We start from the raw sequence: 21,607 nt of genomic DNA, 5'->3' as shown, positions 1-21,607 counted from the left end.
GAACTTTCAAGCAGGCAGTTATTAAATTGCTTATCAAGAAACTACAGCTTGATCCTCGAGAGTTGGCTAATTATAGACCAATCTAAAATCTCCCAGTAATATCTAAAATACTTCAGAAATTGAAATAAATACTTTTTTGGTAGTGTCCTCCCACTTATGTTCTTTTTAACAGAGAAATGGTATCTGTGAAGAATTTCAGTCAGGATTTAGGCCCCATTATAGTACAGAGAATGCACTTATCAGAGTTGCTAATGACTTGCTCTTATCATATGATCCTGGCCGCATCTCTACAAGAACTTTCAGATCTTAGTACTCAACATTCTCTTGGATAGGCTTGAGAATTATGTTGGCATTTGTGGACAGGCATTAGCATGGTTTAGGTACTATTTATCTGACCACTTCCACTTTGTTTGTGTAAATGAGGAGTTTTCAGATCAAGAAGTCGTCAAATATGGAGAGCCACATGGCTCAGTCTTAGGTCCCCTGCTTTTCTCCTGACAGACTGTAACAAAGTTCAATGGAAAGGAGGAGGCGAGAACCGTCTTGACAATATAAATAATCTTTCAATAAAACAAAAAGGCTCAAACATAAAAGCATGCAGGGTAGCTGCCCGTAACACTCTCACTCTCTCTCTCTCTCTAACTGCTGCCTCCAGTCACCTCTCGAGGGCTTGATTAGCCTGATTAGGGGCCAGGTGTGCAGCCTTATGGCCTGGCCCCTCCCTTCTCCCTGCCACAGAGACATTATCAGGAACCATGGAATTCATTTTCACTGTTATGCCGACGATACTCTGCTTTATATTTCCTTGAGATCTGATGAAATTTCTCAATTTTCCAAGTTAGCAGAGTGTATCAATGATATCTGTATTGCTAGACATTTCCTGCTCTATTCTGACAAAGCAGAGGTATAAATTATTGTAACAAAAACCTCTACAAATATGATATGAGAATATAATTTGACTCTCGATGGATGTACTGTTACATCGTCTTCTACCATTAAGTACTTGGGTGTTATGTTTGATAGCAATCTGTATTTTGAAAAATCACACTTTCAATGTCTGTAGAACAGCATTCTTTCACTAAATATTGCTAAGTTACGACATATGCTCTGGCATATTTCTGATTCCGAAAAGCTAAATCATGCGTTCATGACCTCAAGACTAGATTATTGTAATGATTTACAGGGAGGATTGTCCTGCAGGTTCAATAAATACGCTTCAGTTGATTTAGAGTGCTGTCTAGAACCAAGAAATAAGTTCATTTCAGCCCCATTTTAATTGCCGGTACATTGCCTACATGTTAAGTTTCACATAAATTAAAAAATTATGCTCATTACTTAAAGATTTGAATGGTCTAGCTCCTCAATACTTAAGTGACCTTCTATCATGCTATAATCCATCACGCTCACTATGATCGCAAAATTATTTTCTTATTTGACTCCTCAATACTTAAGTGACCTTCTATCATTAACTATGGAATAGCTTTCCCAGCAGTGTTTGGGGACTCAGACACACTCTTTCAGTTTAGTTCTAGACAAAAGATTAATCTATTCAGCCAGGCATACACCTAATTTATCCATTAACTCATAGTTATACTGCATTGATTATTCAGGTCTGCCAGAACCAGAAACAATTTTCACATTTATTAACATTTATTTATGAGACTCTCTATTGTTATATTTGGTATGTCTACTCACCTATATAGGCCTCCCGTGATGTGGGGACAGGAACAGCCATACAGAAGTAGCTGTCAGACTGTTAAGAAACAAACACATATATTAGGCAGTTTTCCCATACATTTTCCAACAACATTTATTGCTGCTCTGATAATGCAAACAAGGTCGAGATCTAAATATAGTTACAGTACTTTGGGAAACTGTACTATGAATCAGCCTAGGCTTTGATGTGTGTGGTTCTGGGCCAATGATAGACCAATTCAACTCGCATCAATACCACAGCAATTAACAGAATTAAATCATAAATTGATATCTTGTTTTTTATGTTATTGGTTGATTCTCACAAAACTAAGCTTGATTTCTATTTAAAATCATTTTGAAATTCAATTTAAAACATTTTTAACAAAAATGATTCACATTGTGCACAGAGATTACAACAGATTTCATGCTTTGTTAGATTATGGATAGAATTTTCAGGTTAACTTCTCATTACCGCAACACGTCCAAATTCAAAATTAGGACCATTAAATGTAGTATAAACATAATATATATACAGTATGAATATTTTTCCACAGCAAAGTTTTTGTCATTCAATTAAGACCATGAGTTGGGAGGTTAAAAAAATAAGTGTTCTTCACTTTTAACCGCTATTTCCAATAAAAACACAGACTGGGTTCATGCTTCACTTTATGCCTGCATCTTATTCCTACCCCCCATTGCCTTGTGTAATACCGATGGGGGAAAACTTAGGTTGCTACTGGAAGAGGTATTAGAGATGCCAGCAAGGGGTACTCATCCTGTGGTCTTTGTGGGTCCTAATACCCCAGTATAGTGATGGGACACTGTACTGTAAAAAAGGCCACCGTCCTTTGGATGAGACATTAAACTGATGTTCTGACTCTTTGTGGTCATTAAAAAAAATATTTGCACTCTTTGTATGGTGTATATAATCAGCAAAGCTCAAGCATATGACATGCAAACATCAGCAACCTACTGCGATCAGCAGTATATCGTTTTAAGAAACTTGAATGTCAGACACAAGTCAATAAGACTCTTGTGGTTTTGGATGAGTGAGATGGTGTCCCAGAAATGATAAAAAGTCTGTTTTTATCCAAACCTATTGGTTGCAAATGTGTTGTGTGAAAGTTTGCAAAGAGTAGAGGAGAGCAGGTCACAAGCTAATGTGGGGCTAGTTGTAGCACACATGGTTCAAACATTTCCACAAAAACTGGTTAGATGAAACTTAATTTGTTTACATGTTGACATATCAACACTCTGTAGACAAAAAATTGCACCAAAATGTAATTTTATAGAAGCAAATGTCAAAATTCTCACAAAAAAGTATTTAATCTCGGTTTTCATTGTTTATTTAAAATGAGGCAAACTCAAAATCTGTTAGAACAAACTATTTAATTCTATGCAGTCAGATATGTAATTACATAATTTCCCTTTAACCCTCTGGGGTCGACGGACACGCCGGTGCTTCCTGCTGGATTTTTTCATCATTACAGCGGAAACAGCTTAAAATACAAATTTTAGGGATTAAACCATTACACCATTAGAGACTATAAAGGGTCTACATTTATTTGTGTACACTCACAATAACAACAAAACCTTGTGCTTTTGTAAAATAAAGAAAATAAAAAGGGTGCGCTTTCAGCAATCTCCTTGTCTGCTAGCATATTTCTGAAAAATGTCACAACTGATACTCCGCGAATAATTATCACACAAACATGAAACATATGTCTAAAGAAAGCTTAAAATGTCTACTTTTAAATATAACAATTCAAATGTAAAACAAATATTCTCCAGCAATTTAATCTGTATGAAACAACGCAATGTACAATTTGTCCTGGCTCAGCTAATTATCCCTAATGTGATCACACCCATGGGCAGAGAGCGCTATTCATACAGTAATGTGCCTTAAAAAACTTCAAGATCATTCACTTTTCTGCGCATTTGGAAGATGGCATGATACACAGGTGAGGAAGCTCCTGAATAGTGACGAATATATAACATTTTCCTCAGAAGAAGAGCGGAACTCAGATGAACGTTTGCATTTTGAAGAGTGACTTGATCCAGACGAGGATACAATTTCGGATTATCATCAACAAAGCTTGCGCTTGCAAATATCTGTTCAGGTGTAAATTGGTAAAATGCACTTTAAATATGCCCATATTGGAAAATCTGCATATTATAATGATTTCTGAAGGATCATGTGACACTGAAGACTTCAGTAATAATGCTGAAAATTCAGCTTTGTTCACAAATTGCATTTTACAATATATGTAATATAATAGAAAACTATTCTTTTAAATTGTTTCTTTCTGTCACATTCCTCATTGATAGGCCCAGGGGAGGGGTCTTTGTCTCCTCAGGTATGAATCACATCAATATTCATGATTATTCATGCCACCTCGCATATGACCTTTCTAACACTAAAAGTGTCTTACAAAAGAAAAATCACTATATTGTTTTGTATGAATGAGTGATCAGGATGGTTTTCACATCATTTTGTAGCAAAACTCTGAGCTACAAGATCCGGTAATCAAAAGTCTTCTGGACAAATGTTTAATATGTGTTATATGGCCTTATTTCAATGACTTAAAAAAATTTCTTTTTCAAAAACCATGCATAAACTTTTTTTTCTCAAAAATACAAACATGCACAAACATGTTGCTCACATATTATTGTAGCCCAGATTGTGCTGAATACAGTATTATCAGACATTAGCCATTGATATGTTTTTAAGCAACTGAAAAAAGCACAAATGTCAAGGCATGTCAAAACTTCTCCAGGGCCCAAAACACCCTCAGACCCAAGAGGGTTAAACTTATCTTCTATTTAAATACTGGTAGATCAGCGACAGTTGTTAGAGGGGGATTTTACATTGTCATATGTCATGTAACAATATGCTCCTCACCTGTTACAACATGTCCCCCCTATGGGGCACGTTGCAACATTTACTTTTCTTCTGTCCAGTTAGATGGTGAAAAATGTATGTGCTGTATTCATGAAACAAGACCACATATTTGTAATAGACATGTATAAAATGCATTATGAAATAAGTCAACCAGGCTGTCTCTACGATTTTCTGGTGTAGAGATATGTGTTTTGTTACTTAGTTGCTAGGGTAAGCCCATGTGGTTGCTAGGCAATTACCAAGGTGATACTTAACATGGCTCCTTGCTATCCTGAGTGAAATAAGTCAAATACAAATTTTTGATCCCATCTTAGTGATGCTGAATGGAAATCAATGGTGTTTGGTTGTTATGGTGCTCTAAATGGTTGCTAGGGCATGGCTAAGTAGTTCCCATGATGATACTTGAAGACCAATTGCTCACCCAATTAAAACAAACCAACTATCATGTCTCTAGGACAAAGACATCACACTGTAATTGAAATTAATAGAAATGGCTGCTAGGGTGCTCTAAATGGTTGCCAGGGCAAGGCTAGCCAGTGAACAGAGTAATTCTTATGCTTACTAACCTGACTCAGAAGTGCCAATCCCCAATTGTCAATTATATTCTGAATGGATCCTTGAGGCTTTTTTGTTCCCAATGAGAATTGAGGTATGTACATTAAGTTTCAGAAGAATTGAATAAATGGGGTGGAATGCCATCACTTTGAAAATAGGACATTTGGGCATGGCTTGTAGTGCCCCCTAAGGGCGAATGTGGGCCATTCTTGGTGTGGGGTTTCCTGTTGGCCTGTAGTATCAATGCACACAATTAGAACATTTTTGACCAGAAAATGGCTCTTTTCGGCGTGGCCTGTAGCGCCCCCTAAGGGCAAATGTTGGCCATTATTGGTTTAGGGGTTACCATTGGCCTGTAGTATTAATGTATCAAATTAGAAAATTTTTGACCCAAAAATGGGGCATTTGGGCATGGCCTGTAGCACCCCCTAAAGGCAAATGTGGGCCATTCTTTGCATAGTACTTCAGGGTGATGTCATCTTGAAGAACGTTAGGTTTGAAAAACCATCAGTCAAAATGACATTTGATTTATTGACACATATATATTGAGGCAATGTGGACATTTACATAAATACACCCCTTTCAGCCATTTCGTTTTTTATTCATTTTTGCCAAGTAACAAATTGAAAGACATCAATTATACACAGTCTCACCACTTCGCTAGGTGATGATAGCATGTGCTAGCACGTTTTTAGCATGTTTCCAAGAAAGTGTCTTTTTTTAATAGATTTTTACTGTATACGTAAAGAGGTCCTTCTCTGCTTTTCAAGAAAGTGTCTTTTTTATATATATTTTTACTGTATATGTAAAGAGGTCTTACTTCTGTTGGAATCACTCCTGGCATGTGGATATTCAGGGAGAAATTAAAAGGATTAGACAAGTCGAATGGCTGTCTGATCCTGGAGCAGTCATTTGGGTCTGACCAGGCACTGTCCTGAAACCTGTTAACAGAAAAAACAAGCTTAAATAGATCTCATAAGATAATGATATAAGGAGTGGATGACATTACTGGTGTCTAGAGAGCAGGGTGGATGAGGGCAGATATAATGTCAGTATTTAATAATGATTAGGGCTGAGTGTCAATACATATTTCCTGATATGATTACTATTTGCATGCTTTCGATTCCGATTTCAATTCTATATCAACTCAAATGGGCATATTTCAGTTATAATGTCCCTTTTCTTACATATAATACAAATTCTCCACACCTGAGTGGGGAAGACTGCGGGATAGTGAGTGACATGACTCTCCACAGAACTCACACCAGGTGAGGTGATGAACTGTTTGGACAGAGGACTGAATTCAAAGTTCATTGATAGTGGTTATAAAGGGGCTGTCATTGGGAGCTGAAGAGGGAGTTGCGTGGTGCCATGCGAGGGTTGGACTTGTCAAGGGTGAGCTCTGCGAACTTTGCAAGTTATTAATACTTTTTATGTCATAAATGGTGAGATTCGATACACCCTGATCCATACCTCTACTATGAAGACAATATGTCAAAGAATTCAAAATCCTTGGGCTCTGGAGACATTAAGACACTTACGTACTCAAGCTGACACCCCTGATAGGGCCGCAGACAGGGCACTCAGTTTGAACAGTGCAGAGGAGATTCAGAATCAACTGTCAAGCATGTCGGTAATGCTGGTGAAGGTCATTGCTGATTTGGAGGTACTTGCTGTAATATGTCAATCGATTACTGCCATGGAGACTAAATTCTCTGAGTTGGTTACAAGAATGGGAAACATCGAGAAAAATTGATTATCTGGAGTCATCAGAGAGGGAATTGGCTGCTAATCTGCTAGCGACCAAGACGGACGACCAAGACGGACTTGGAGTGTGTTTGGGAAAAGTTGGAAGATAAGGAGAATTGTTCCTCCGAATTGTTGGAATTGTTGGAACGAAGAAGGCAGAGATATGGTGAAATTCCTAGACGGGCTCTTCCCGAGTCTGCTCCACATAACAGCCCATAAACTGGAAATCGAGCGAGCTCACAGGGTTCCAGCTCGGAGATCCACGGAAGGAGACAGGCCCTGATCAATTCTGGCCAAATTTCTGAGATCATCTGATAAAGATAAAGGAAGGATTTCTTGGAAGAACCACATTTACTTGTTTCCAGACTTTGTGAATTCGACGAGAGTAACGTGATAGATACAAGGAATGCAAAAAACTCTTACATCAACGGAAGGGGGCTTTTGCACTGATGTTCCCAACAAAATTGAGAACAGATCCTAAGGATGGCCGCAAAATATGTAGATGCCCACAGCAAGCATTGTCCTTCATAAAGTCAATGACTAAGTTATTGTGTGATGCGTTTGATACAGCCTGATGGACCTGACTCACTAAACATTCACTTGACCATCCGAGGAAACTGGGTGCCTTCTTTGTTTCTTTTTGTGTTGGTTCCACCTAGCGGCTGGAGTTTATTTTCTGGAATAATACTCCTTCGGGACAGTTTGTGGATGTATCTGCACGTTCTTTGTACTTATGCCTCCTATTGGATGGAGTTTGTTATATAGATTATCTTCTGTCGTGTAACTCTGTCTTACAATATTTTGTATAGAAACACCGGCCTTGAGCAATCCGACGGCAAATTGTTGCAGGGGCTCTTGTAGGCATGCATGGGACTGTTGTCGCTGTCGAGCACAGGGTTAATGTGCATGTTTCCTTGGGAAAGTTCAAGGGTTGATTGTTGCACCAATGTTGTAATGTGCTTTTTACAATTTTATTTTTTACAATTTTATTTTTTACACAATACATTTTTTTAATATGTCAAAAGTGAATATGAGAGGATTGTCTCTCTCCACGTGGAATGTGAATGGGTTGGGGCACCCCATAAAAAGAAGGAAGGTTATTTATTTCCTAAAACGTAAACAATATGATATAGTGTTTCTTTAAGAAACACATATTTCCCCGCAGCAAGCTGAAAATATTGGGAAGATATGGGTTGGACATGTTTTCTTTAGTGCTGGCTCAAGTAAGAGCAGGGGAGTCATTACATTGAGAAGTAAACATCTACAATTCAAATGTCTCAAACAGATTAAAGATAAATTAAGAAGAGTCATCGTTGTTTTAGAAAAATTCAGGCTAATTGTTTTTCAGACAAATTGATTTTGGCTAATATTTACACACCTAACACTGATGATCAGGGCTTTTTTTTATAGATCTTGAAGGGATGTTGCAAGCTGCTGGCACCCATCATGATATAATATTGAGAGGAGATTATAATTTATTGATGGACTCAGTCCTTGATTATAGTGAAGCAAAAGGGTGTAAGCCCCCTAGAGCAGCATTGACGCTTCACAGGATGTGTAAAAACCTTGGTCATACAGATATTTGGAGACTTTTGAACCCATCTGGTAGGGACTCTAGAATAGATTTTTTTGTATTTCCAAGTCCCTCATTTCATCAGTTATTGATTGCTCAATTGGAAACATTTTAGTATCAGATCATGTCCTGGTGAGTTTAGAGGTGTTGCCACATATGGATAAAAAGATACAGTGCATCCGGAAAGCAATCACAGCGCTTCACTTTTTCCACATTTTGTTATGTTACAGCCTTATTCCAAAATTGATTAAATTCATTATTTTCCTCAAAATTCTACAAACAATACCCCATAATAACAACATGATTAAAGTTTGTTTGAAATCTTTGCAAATGTATTAATAATAAAAAACAAAACAAAATCACATGTACATAACTATTCACAGCCTTTGATCAATACTTTGTTGAAGCACCTTTGGCACCAATTACAGCCTCAAGTCTTTTTGAGTATGATGCTACAAGCTTGGCACGTCTATTTTTGGGCAGTTTCTCCCATTTTTCTTTGCAGAACCTCTCAAGCAAATGATTGCCTGATGCTGCCACCACCATGCTTGACTCTAGGGTGATTGGCCAGGTGATGAGCGGTGCCTGGTTTCCTCCAAACATGATGCGTGCCATTCAGGCCAAAGAGTACAATATTTGTTTCATCAGACCAGAGAATTTAGTTTCTCATGGTCTGAGAGTCCTTCAGGTGCCTTTTGGAAAACTCCAGGTGGCTGTCATGTGCCTTTTACTGAGGAGTGGCTTCCGTCTGGCCACTCTACCATACAGGCCTGATTGGTGGAGTGCTGCAGAGATGGTTGTTCTTCTGGAAGGTTCTCCTCTCTCCACAGAGAAATGCTGGAGCTCTGTCAGAGTGACCACCAGGTTCTTGGTCACCACCCTGACTAAGGCCCTTCTCCCCCAATTGCTCAGTTTGGCCGGGCGGCATGCCCTAGGAAGAGTCCTGATGGTTCCAAACTTCTTCCATTTACAGATAATGGAGGCCACTGAGCTCATTGGGACCTTCAATGCTGCAGAAATGTTTCTGTATCCTTCCCCAGATCTGTGCCTCGATACAATCCTGTCTCGGAGGTATACAGATAATTCCTTGGACTTCATGGCTTGTTTTGTGCTCTCACATGCACTGTTAACTGTGGTACCTTATATAGACAGGTGTGTGCCTTTCCAAATCATGTCCAATCAACTGAATTTACCATAGGTGGAATCCAATCAAGTTGTAGAAACATCTCAAGGATGATCACTGGAAACAGGATGCACCTGAGCTCAATTTTGAGTGTCATGGCAAAGGCTGTGAATACTTATGTACATTTTTTTTATTTTTTATTTTTAATAAATTTGCAAAGATTTCAAACAAACTTCTTTCACATTGTCATTATGGGGGTATTGTTTGTAGAATTTTGAGGAAAATAATGAATTTAAACAGTTTTGGAATAAGGCTGTAACATAACAAAATGTGAAAGCGTTGTGAATACTTTTCGGATGCACTGTAAATATAGCTAGCACTTTAATGTATCCCTTTGGCAAAAATGAATTTGGACAAATGCTAAAGGCTGAAATCAATGTCTATATGGAGATTAACTGGTCCTCGGTATCCTTCTTGGGTGTGGCTTGGGAGGAACTTCAGGCAGTACTTAGGGGTCGAATCATACAGTATGCCTCATTCACCAGAAAATCCAAAGCAGGGGAAATCATGGAGTTGGAAGGGAATATTAAAAGTGCCAAGGCAGAGCTGAAGCACCGAATATCTTCTGCTGGCCTCAGAGAATTGTCCCGATTGAAATACAGATATAATACTATTTTGTCACGGAGGGTGGATTTTTGGCTATTCAGGGCATGACAGTCATATTTTGAGATGGGGGACAAAGCAGGGAGAGTCTTTTTCTACCATTCCCTCAGTGAAATCTGCTGGTGGTGATATATTTACCTCAGCCATTGATATTACGGCCAGATGGTTTTGCCGATTAATTTTTTAGATCTTATGCTACAGAATTGGCTCCAATTTTATAAGTTTAGAAGTTAATACAGAATCACTAAAGTATGGAAAGCTTCCGCTAACCATGACACAAGCCCAGATCAGTCTGATTCTTCATATTGGGATTCCCAGATCTAAGTTCAATAGGTATTTACAGCTGTGTCACCTGCTTTGTATTGTATATTTTGGGAGTAGCGCACACCCCCCTAAAGCGGCAGATACTCTGGGATAGGTGATTACCGCTTTTGGAAAAGGTCATGAGGCATCAGTGTATTACTCCCTGATAATTCAGAGTATGTGGGATGGAGCTTCAACATCTCTCAAGTGATTATGGGAGAAAAGATTTAAATTTGATATTGGAGGAGGGAGTGTGGGCTAGGATTCTAAAAAATGTCAAGTCTGCATCTAGAGATGCAAGGGTCCTTATGCAATTCAAGATTTTACATTGGACCCCCTCTAGATAGTATAGGCTAGGTCTTAAAGATGCGCTCACCTGCTGGTGATGGCAATCGGAGTATGGAGACACAGCCCATGTTTTTTGGTGGTGTGTTGAGATCCAGGAATTTTGGTTGAAGGTTAGGAGTTTTGTATGTGGCGTGTTGGGCACTCGGGTTTAGTTTTGCCCTAGACTCTGTGTTTTGGGCGATGGGAGGTCATCAATGTGGGGAATAAACACATAAGAAAATTGGGTTCTGACCAGTGTAATGATCGTCAGGCAAATTATTTTAAGGGGACGGAGGTTAGCTTGGGTGCCCTCATTTCAGTAGTGGTGCACAGAGATAGGGAGTGTAGTGGCTTTTGAGGAAATGTAATTTAGAAGACTGGGTAACTTAGATTTTTTTGTTGGGTAATGGGGTTTTTGGTATGCTCATATGTGACCACAGTGATGTTTGTAGAGGGTCGGGCGGGATTGGAGCTAGGGAGGGGTAATTGTGGTTTTTAAATGTTGATTCTGTTTAAGTATGTTTTGCTTTTCTTTGTTTACATTATGAAACAATTAAAAATTTTAATTACAAGAGAGAGAAAAAAAAACATCCCAGAAGATACGTTTGGAACATTTTGTACACCCAGACATGTTAGTATGAATTTTATATCAAACATTTAATCATTATCATGATTTTATCTTTGCATACTAAGTGAATTTCCCTGTTTACAGCTTTTCCCAAGCAGTTAATTGCAGCAAATGTTAATGAGCAAATGGTGTCAAAGAAGTGCAGCAGGAGTGCATTTGTTTAATTCTTGCTAATTTCCAATGATTTGTTGTGGAGACAATTAAATGATTATAAATTTTGTATGTATTTATTTATATTAGCCTGTATCACTGCTCTCTAGTTATCGTTAATGACATCAGCCATTGACCGAAGAAACACCACTCGAATTTCGCAAACTAATTTTCCTTTCCGCATTTTCTTGCCGTGAGCAGCACAGAATTGCACTGTTTTGACTCTGAATTTCTCGCCAAATCTCACAGTTACAACTGAGTCCACTTGGTGGTGCTGTGGATCTGTGTTGTTAAGGTGTTGGATGAGAGAAGATATTTCATATCTATCAAATAAACATCACTTCCGCTTAAATAAATAAATAAATAAATAAATAAATACAATTACAGAACTAATGCGGAGTTCATCTTTTGGCTTTCTTAATATTCATTTGTGTGCTTCATTTTGAGGCAGTGAAACAGATTGCTTGTATTACGAGTGATTATCATTGTGCGAACCACAGATGTGGCACCTATTTTAATAACAAGCTCCTCTTCATTTTCTTGACCTGTTTGTTGGTTGTCCTTTTCTGTGGATATTTTGTTCTCCATTTGGGTTTTCCTCGGTCAAAAATGATTTAGTAGCACGAGTGACCCCGCTCTGAGCTCTCCTGTCTCCAGAGACAGCGTGTGTCACAGTTACGTGAAACATTTGCATGTCAGATGAGAAGAATATTTAGCCCTTTTAGCGCTAAACGTGAGATAAGGTAATTAAATTTGCTTTGGTGGCTGCAGAAAAATTTTCAATGCTGGAAAAACCCTGACCATGTTTCAATTTTCTCACATGGATATTTACATAATGCGATATACACGATAAAGCAAAATCTATATTGACTGACACTTTATATCATCGCCACAATATATATCCTCATATTGCCCAGCCCTACTGTCCATTGAGAAAGTGAAAAGACTCACCTCTTAGACCTGTCTAGAGGGTTTGGGATACTATGGCTTTGACAGAAGAGTGCCAACACTAGCACACTGCTCCCCAGCACACCCATGTCCATGCCATACACCACTTTAACACTCAGAGACTGCAGTCTGCTCTAGTACTTCTGCTCCTCGATTCTCTCTTTCCTCCTAATCTCCCTCCTCCTCTCAAGTGCTCATTCACTCGATCTGTTCAAAAGCGCTTCCAAAAGTTTTCAAGTCACTGCAGTTGTCGTGCTGAATAAATCGAAGGATGTGGAGGAAGAGAAAAGCTTCTTGCACCTCTCGTCGACTGTCGCATATCACAAATCAGGCTTCTGTCACAACCTGGAAAAGAGAGGTAAAAAAAATAATATATATATATATATATATATATATATATATATATATATATATAATTAGACAGAGAAAAACAAAATTCCGCTTCAACTGCCGTAAACCAGGTCCCACTTCCAGAATAATCTGTGTCAGTATGAGAGAGATCAATTCGTCAATCCCCTCGCAACATTCATGAAATATGCATGCACTGAGTCTCTGAAGAGAGAATGAACGTGAGGGGAGAGAGGAGGAGAAAGGACTTTGCAGGAGTATGGTAATCTAATCAAACAATATTCCATTCACAACACTGGCTGCTTGCTGCCTAAGAGGCACAGGAAGTATAGAGGCTTCTGCTTGGCTTAGTGGGGCAGCACTATACTGATTACCTCGGCAAGCCTTTTCCATTTAAATAGGCTGTCCTTTTAAAGAAATAGTTCACTCCAAAATTAAAATTCTGTCATTATTTTACCATGGGTCATTCCAAACCTTTATACTGTATATTCAAAGTTCATTTGTGTAAGGACCAAACCGACATTTAAGTTGTTATTTACTGAAAATGTGTGTACATGTTTGTATTATTGAGAAAATAACATTTATGCGTGGTTTTTGAAAAAACAAAAATTTTAAGTCATTGAAATAAAGCCATATAACACATACTCAACAAGACTTTTGAGAACTGGATCTTGTAGCCTAGAGATTTTGCAACAAAATTATGTGAAAACTATCTTGATCACTCATTCATACAAAACAATATAGTAATTTAACTTTTGTAAAACATTTTTAGTGTTAGAAAGGTCATATGCGAGGAGGCATGAATATTGATGTGTTTCACACCTGAGGAGACAAAGACCCTCCCCTGGGCCTATCAATGAGGAATGTGACAAAGACTTAATGATCAAAATCAAGTTAAAAGTAATAATGACTATGCATTTTCTTTACATAAAGTCTTTACTTAATTTTAGACCTACACTACCATTTAAAAGAAGTCTCTTCTGCTCAACAAGGCTGCATTTATTTGATCCAAAATACAGTAAAAACAATGTCTGAAGAATAAAATAGGATTTATAGACAATTGGAAGAGTTTTGGGGGTAGACCTGACCTGCTAAAGAGAGATGGACTCCATCCCTCCAGGGAAGGTGCCACTCTCCTCTCTAGTAATTTGGCTCATAGTCTTAATAATGATAGTAATTGACTAACTGGGGCCCAGGTCAGGAAGCAGACAAACTGGTTAATCTGAACGTCTGCTAGCTGTCTTGAGACGTCACACGGGTCACATAAACTACAACACATAGAGACTGTATAACCTAGATATCTCAGAGACTGTGTCTGTTCCCCGAACTACCAAACACAATACCCTCACTAAATAATTTAGAAAAAAATTGATTAAGGTCAAACTTGAACAAAGAAAACAAATTAAAAATACACATCATATAAAAATAGAGCTACTAATCATTAGACCTCTTTCTACCAAGGCACTAATTGTTAATGAAATGATTACATTTCATAGATTGGATGCACTCTGGTTGACTGAATCCTGGCTTAAACTGGATGAATATATTAGTTTAAATGAATCTACTCAACCAGGTTATTGTTATAAACATGAGCCTCGTCTGATGGGTCGAGGAGGAGGTGTTGCTATAATTTACAGTGAAGTTTTTGGTGTTACTCAGAGGACAGGATATAAAGGTAAGTCTTTTGAACTAATAATGATTAATGTGACACCGTCAGATATAAATAAAAAATCTGTCGTCTTTTGTCCTTGCTACAATGTATAGATCACCTGGGCCTTATTCTGATTTCCTTGGTGAATTTGCACATTTTTGATCAGATCTTGTAGTTACTGTAGATAGAGTTTTACTTGTTGGTGACTTCAACATTCACATAGATAATGAAAATGATACATTGGGATTAGCATTTATTGATATTCTCAACTCTCTTGGAGTTAGTCATGAAGAGCTAACAAAACTTGTCGAAACATCAAAAGCCACAACTTGTTTGTTAGATCCTATACCAAATAAGCTCTTAAAAGAGGTATCTCCTGTAATCTCAGAACCTCTTCTTAATATTATTAACTCCTTGCTATGCTTAGGACATGTTCCAAGAAACTTTAAAATGGCAGTTATCAAACCGCTTATTAAAAAGCCACAAATTGATCCTGGAGAACTGGCTAATTATAGACTGATTTCAAATCTCCCTTTATGTCAAAAATACTACAAAAGGTAGTATCCTCCCAAATATGTTCATTTCTACAGAGAAATAGTATATACAGAGAATTTCAGTCAGGATTTAGGCCTCATCACAGTACAGAGACTGCACTTATCAGAGTTCCAAATTACTGGCTCTTATCAACTGATCGCGGTTGCATTTCTCTTTTAGATCTTAGTGCTGCATTCGACACGATAGATCACGACATTCTCTTGAATAGGCTAGAGAATTATGTTGGCATCTGTGGAGTTGCATTAGCATGGGTTAGGTCATATTTAGCAGACCGCTACCACTTTGTATATGTAAATGAGGAATTGTCAAACCAAACAAAAGTAAAATATGGAGTGCCACAGGGATCAGTTTTAGGGCCTCTGCTTTTCTCCATGTATATGCTTCCCCTGGGAGATATTATCAGGAATCATGAAATAAGTTTCCACTGCTATGCCGAGGATACACAATTTTATATTTCTTCAAAACCTGATGAGATTTCACAATTGCCGAAATTAGCAGAGTGGGCATATTTAAAGTGCATTTTACTCATTTAACCTGAATATATATTTGCAAGCACAAGCTTTGTTGATGATAATGAGGCAGCATAAACACTAGTTAAAATATAATCTACACATTCATATTATTTTTTATATCATAATACATATCATATTTATATCATACAGCATACAATTTAAATACCTGCTTTAGCCGAAACAGCATTTAAATGTAACTAAAACTTGCATATTAGAACATATTTCAAATTTCAATACTCTGAATCCTGGCTGGCAAGTCTGGAAACAGTCCCACTAGTAAAATATGTAAATTTTTTATAAAACAGCATGACAACTAATTAAAACTAAATGACTTACTCGTCCAAAATTGTATCCTCGGCTGGATCAAATCTCTCTTCAAAATACAAATGTTCATCGTAATCCTGCTCTTCTTCTGAGGAAACTCTTCGTCATTACACAGGAGTTTCCTCGCCTGTGTATCTTGCGATCTTTCAAAAGCGCAGAAAAGTGAATGAATTAGATGTTTCAAGGCACAGTCGGGGGTGTATACCATTTGCACTGATCGTCTCAGCACATTACCGTATGAATATCGGCATCTGCCTGTCGGTGTGATCACATTAAGGATAATTAGCTGAGCCAGGAGAAACTGTACATGGCTTTGTTTCATACAGATTACATTGCAGGAGAATATTTGTTTTAAATTTGAATTGTTTTATTTAAAAGTAGACATTTTAAGCTGTCTTTAGACATGTTTCTTGTGTGAAGTATTCACAGAGTTTCAGTTCATTTTTGTGATGTGTTTCAGAAATATGCTTGTGAACATAAGAGACTGCTGTAAGCTCACCCTTTTTATTTTCTTTATTTTACAAAAGCACAAGGTTTTGTTGTTATTGTGGAGTGGTGGTGGTGTAGTGGGCTAAAGCACATATCAGTTAATCAGAAGGTCACTGGTTTGAGCCCCACAGCCACCACCATTGTGTCCTTGAGCAAGTCACTTAACTCTAGGTTGCTCCGGGGGGATTGTCCCTGTAATAAGTGCACTGTAAGTCGCTTTGGATAAAAGCATCTGCCAAATGCATAAATGTAAATGTATTGTGAGGGTACACAAATAAAAGTAGACACTTTATAGTCTCTAATGATGTCTTACACTTATCTGTATGCCGCAAAATGATGGAGTATTTTAAGTTGTTTCCGAAGAAGAAACATCCAGAAACACTTATTTCTCTAATCCAGTGTGTTGGGTTTTCTCGCTTGAGCTGTGTGAATACCAACAAAATGAGCCACATGAGATTAATTACAATATCTATAAATATATGTAATATTCCGACTGATCTCATAAAATTTATATGAGCACTGCAACTTTTTAGCAAAACTGTAATTACGTGCTTCTTCACGTTTGGCTGCAGTTTCCAAGTGAAATGTCCAGCAGGGGTGCCAAAACCAAGCAAAATGTAGAAAGCTGCACAAAAAAGTCAGTTTACAAAATTTTACATTTTGAGTAACATTTGAGTAATGTTCATTCTGTGAGACCAGGTTGGTAATTTTAAAACTATATCTGCACATACAATGAAGCAAATGAACAGGTGAACTTGAACGAAGTTACATGCTAGTCAGACCACGTAACTTGCATTGCGAATGAGCGGTTTCTTTAAGAATGTGCAAAATCAAGGGAAATTAATAGATTACTAAACCATAAATAATTCAAAATACAGTAACTTGAAAAATAGCAAATGCTTCAGTATATTCATTGTATGCCATTATTACAGGAGCTCCAGTTTTCACAACAAGGACAGTTTTATTTGTGTGTATGCTTACATGCCTGATACATTTTCTTAATGTTTAAATATTTTATTAAAATCTGGTCTGTATAATTGACACAATTTTGTCATTTTGCACATTATCATCAACTAAAATGTCCATCAGTCAGATATTGCACTGTATCAACCGCATCAGGGGATTTAGACATATCTGAATGCTCAGCCGGGTTCTGCAAGCCGTCTCTCCTGCTTCTCGGATCACTGTGCGATCTCTACAAGTAAACTCATTCAATAATTTCAACTCAAATAAATGTTTCATGTGCATTTATTTGTCAAGTAGTCTTGTAACAGGCTGAATAATGAGGCGGCAGATGGACATTTTTACAAAGTAAACAGCGATTTATTTCAGAATTACATAATTTCAATGCAAAACTATGTTTTATGTCCATGTATTTATTTGGTTAGTAGCCATGTAATAAACGGGATAATGTACAGTAAACCAGTTATCTAAAAATAAACCCCATCAGGGGGATAATCTGTCAGGGTTTATTCTGGCGATAACAACTAGGTGACTGTACATCATAACAATTATATGCCAGGAAATAAAATGAATGAATATGATATGACAAAATATTAACAACATTTTAAAGATATATTTGTCAAAAGACTCATAAATAACTGTAAAAACTAACTCTGGATACAGGTTTGGAACAGCATACATTTTTTTTCCATTTTGGAGGAATTATTCATTTAAACAAGCGCCTTCTCTTGGAGACGTCAATAGACATGTATGGATGTGACTGATCAGGATTGAAATACTGGGAATTCTGGGATATTGAGTGCATTTCAATGTGTTTAGCCTGACAGCATTATCACAACATATCCACATTCAGTGCCAGTGAAAAGAAACATAAAACAAATCTATGAGACTAGGGCTGGGACAACGCGCAAAAAATACGTTGACGCAAAATATGCACGTCAATTCGTCAGACCCAAAATAAAGATGGCGGCGCCGGAGAGTAGTAGCAACACGAGTGGCTCCTCAGACTATCAGAAGTGCACGGCGGCACGCACTCGTTCCTCTAAAGTATGGGAATTCTTTAATTTAAAAGGAAACAATTCCATGATATGTCATCTTTGCAAAATGGAGATGGCCTTCCATTATAGCACCACGGCAATGCACCAGCACCTGAAGAGGCGCCACCCGGCGGGCGCACACACACACACACACACACACACACACACACACACAGTATTCTTAAGGTGAAAGGAAAGTGTCAGAGTGTAAGTTGTTATTTGCATGTGAATGAAGATGCTTTTTTTCAGTAAGCTAGGCCTATGTTCAACATAAATGTTGAATTCTCAATGTTTATTTTTATTATTTATTTTGGGTTGGAAAATAACTCTGTATTAGCTTAAAGCCCCCAAGTTTACAATAGTTATTGTATTCTTTCAATAGCTCTAAGAAACGGTGGCTGGGTGACCTTTTTATTTTTTTATTGAATGCTAGACATCAGAATGCATTATTTTGCTCTTGTACACTTTTACTTGAATTTTATCTTAGAATTTTGAGTTTATGAAAAAGGTGAGTGGCAGAGTGTATTACTATGTTGTTGTTATTTTTATGTGAATGAAGAATTAAAAGATGCACTTTTTTCAGTAAGCTAGGCCTATGTGTTTTCAACATAAATGTTCAATTCTGTTGGTTCAGGAAGGACGCCATGACAGGCTGCTGGCTCCCACTGTCGCTGTTCATTTTTATTTATTTTTTGTTGGAAAAGCACTCCCTGTATTAGCTTAAAGCCCTCAAGTGACCTTTTAATTTTTTTATTGAATGCTAGACATCAAGTTGTTGTTATTTTAATCTGAAAGAAGAATTACAAGATGCACTTTTTTTCAGTAAGCTAAACATAGGCCATGTGTTTTCAAGGTGTCAAGGTTTTATTGAATGCTACCTCTGACTAAGAATGCATTACTTTGCACTTGTATAGTCTTTTATTTTGGAATTTTAAGAGCAATAAACATATATTGCAATGTTAAGGAATTCATGTTTTTTTCATGCAGATATGTAAATCAACATGTATAAATTGCCATTAGTCAATTAATGGGGAGATAATCGAATCGAAATCGAATCGGACTGGAAAAATGAATCGTTAGATTAATCGATGCATCGGAAAAATAATCGCAAGATTAATCGTTTAAAAAATAAGCGTTTATCCCAGCCCTATATGAGACCGAAGGAAAGATAAACAAATGGCAGAGAAAAAAATCCAGACAGGGAGTATAGTATATTTTTCAATATTCTAGTATGTTTCTTATATATCAAAATACTTATATGAGTTTCCTGGCCTTTGTGTGACCCAGGAGAGAGCATATGAGGTTACTGAAAGTGTTGATGCTGCAGAGGCCACAAAGAGCACCCAGCTGTAACAAAATAATGAGACTAAGGACCTTGAAGATAGACTAAAGCCAAGTTTCTACCAGTAAAAAGATATCAAAAGGCTCTGTGAGATAATGGTGGCAAATAGTATCCATTGGTTACAAAAATAACAAAGGGGCACAGAAATGAGGTAATGCCAGATAATAAACTGTATAGAAGAGGAGGTTTTGGACTAAGACAGTCAGAACGGACAGCTGGCCGGTCTCATGTTTGTTGGTGTTCAATAAACTACAACTTTGGCATCTGGAACTCAAGACTCTGAGAGTTTTCTTACAACTTAGAGAGATTCATCGTGATATTCCACGACAGGAGAAACTGGAAGTTTCTACTTTATATTAACAATAATATTAACACTAATCATCCACAATGTTTTAGAGGTAACCAAAGTTGTATTTCACTCAAACAGAAATAAGTTGATACTTTCTATTTATTTGTGGTATAAATTATTTTTTTTCTAATTATTATCAAGAATATGATTTTCTTACTAGAAAAAAGAAATTATGATCTAAAGTGAATTTTCTTGATAAAAAAATTCATGATCGTGCCTGGTAACGTGTGCATGTAAAATGCCTAGAAATAGCATTTTAGCTTAGCTTAAAGCTGACAATTTACACGTTTATTTCTATTTCTTCTGCTCCAAACTTACTTCTCTGTAAACGGCTTTAAACGAACAACTTCAGCATTACGGCTCATCACAGGTGAGAGACACAACAGACTGATTAATTACACAAACTGAAGGCACTTACCTCTTATCGAACTTTCCACAATGGAGTGGATACACTGTTTAAAATAGTGGATACACTGTTTAAAATGGAGGACATTACGGTTTCTATAGTGAATGACTCTTGCGCACTACTGCGAAATAGGTAGAATTACCCCTGCTGTTGTTCATTGAACTGTTGTATATAATCAATATCACACTCACAATCGTGCTATATGGCCCTGAATCTGCACTGCTATGATTTGGCCGCAGGCCGATTGCCGTAGGTAATCACAGAAGTGCTGATGTAGGGCCATATCACACTTGTGTGATATTGCTTAAACTAATGAAAACCATAAAGTGTTAGTTTGTGCCCCGCTCTCCCCTATTTAAGATTAAAAGAAATTGGCCCAAATTCACTTCCATTGTAAGTGCCTCACTGTAACCCAGATTTTTGCTTTTTTAAAGAAAAGGAAGGACATGTCAAAATATATTTTTGTGGTAATTAATATTATGCCACAAATGCTGTAGATTGACCTTAACTTGTATTGGACCTGGAATATTCCTTTAATTATCAAAAGCATAATTAAACCACATCAATTACGGCACAGCTAATTATAACCATGGCAAATTAGTTGAGTGGCAGTGCCCTGCTTGAATTTATATTAGGAGTTGTTAACTCAAGAACTGCTCTGACCAATTAAGTCAGTGAGAAAATGTACTACTCATCTGGTACTCATCAAGTTGGGGGCGTGTCAATTAAAGAATCATGGAAAGAATCAACAAATATATAACACATATTCAAAACACAAATATTTTTACTTGTGGATTTTGACTGTATAGTTTAGTAGGCATTTTTGTACCAATGATGAAGAATAAAGCTTGCCAGAATATAAGATGCATTTAGCCATTTTATCAGGTTTGAGCAACAAAACAACATACACCACCAGTAGGCGTATATTTTGCGGGTGGCACAAGAATGATCAAATAAGACAGATAAAGCATCAATTAAAAACATTAAACGGTGAATCTTTTAAAAAAAGTGAAAA

At 37.3% G+C, this 21,607-nt stretch overlaps 1 protein-coding gene across 3 annotated transcripts in view; it reads right to left on the bottom strand.

Moving 5' to 3' along the window:
* pam (peptidylglycine alpha-amidating monooxygenase) overlaps positions 1-21,607 on the bottom strand; it is a 220,511-nt gene that overhangs the window by 183,226 nt on the left and 15,678 nt on the right. For all 3 annotated transcript variants that reach the window (XM_052116273.1, XM_052116275.1, XM_052116274.1), the window contains exons 2-4: positions 12,620-12,961; positions 5,973-6,093; positions 1,696-1,753 (exon numbers count right to left, since the gene is read on the bottom strand). In XM_052116273.1, the coding sequence (XP_051972233.1) occupies positions 1,696-1,753; positions 5,973-6,093; positions 12,620-12,711 (271 nt within the window). In that variant the 5' untranslated portion in view covers positions 12,712-12,961. The remainder of the gene's footprint in view (positions 1-1,695; positions 1,754-5,972; positions 6,094-12,619; positions 12,962-21,607) is intronic.

The sequence above is a fragment of the Xyrauchen texanus genome, chromosome 43 (assembly GCF_025860055.1).
Source record: "Xyrauchen texanus isolate HMW12.3.18 chromosome 43, RBS_HiC_50CHRs, whole genome shotgun sequence".
NCBI lineage: Eukaryota > Metazoa > Chordata > Actinopteri > Cypriniformes > Catostomidae > Xyrauchen > Xyrauchen texanus.
Note: the sequence above shows the minus strand (reverse complement) of the source record. Positions and strands in the feature narration are given on the sequence as shown.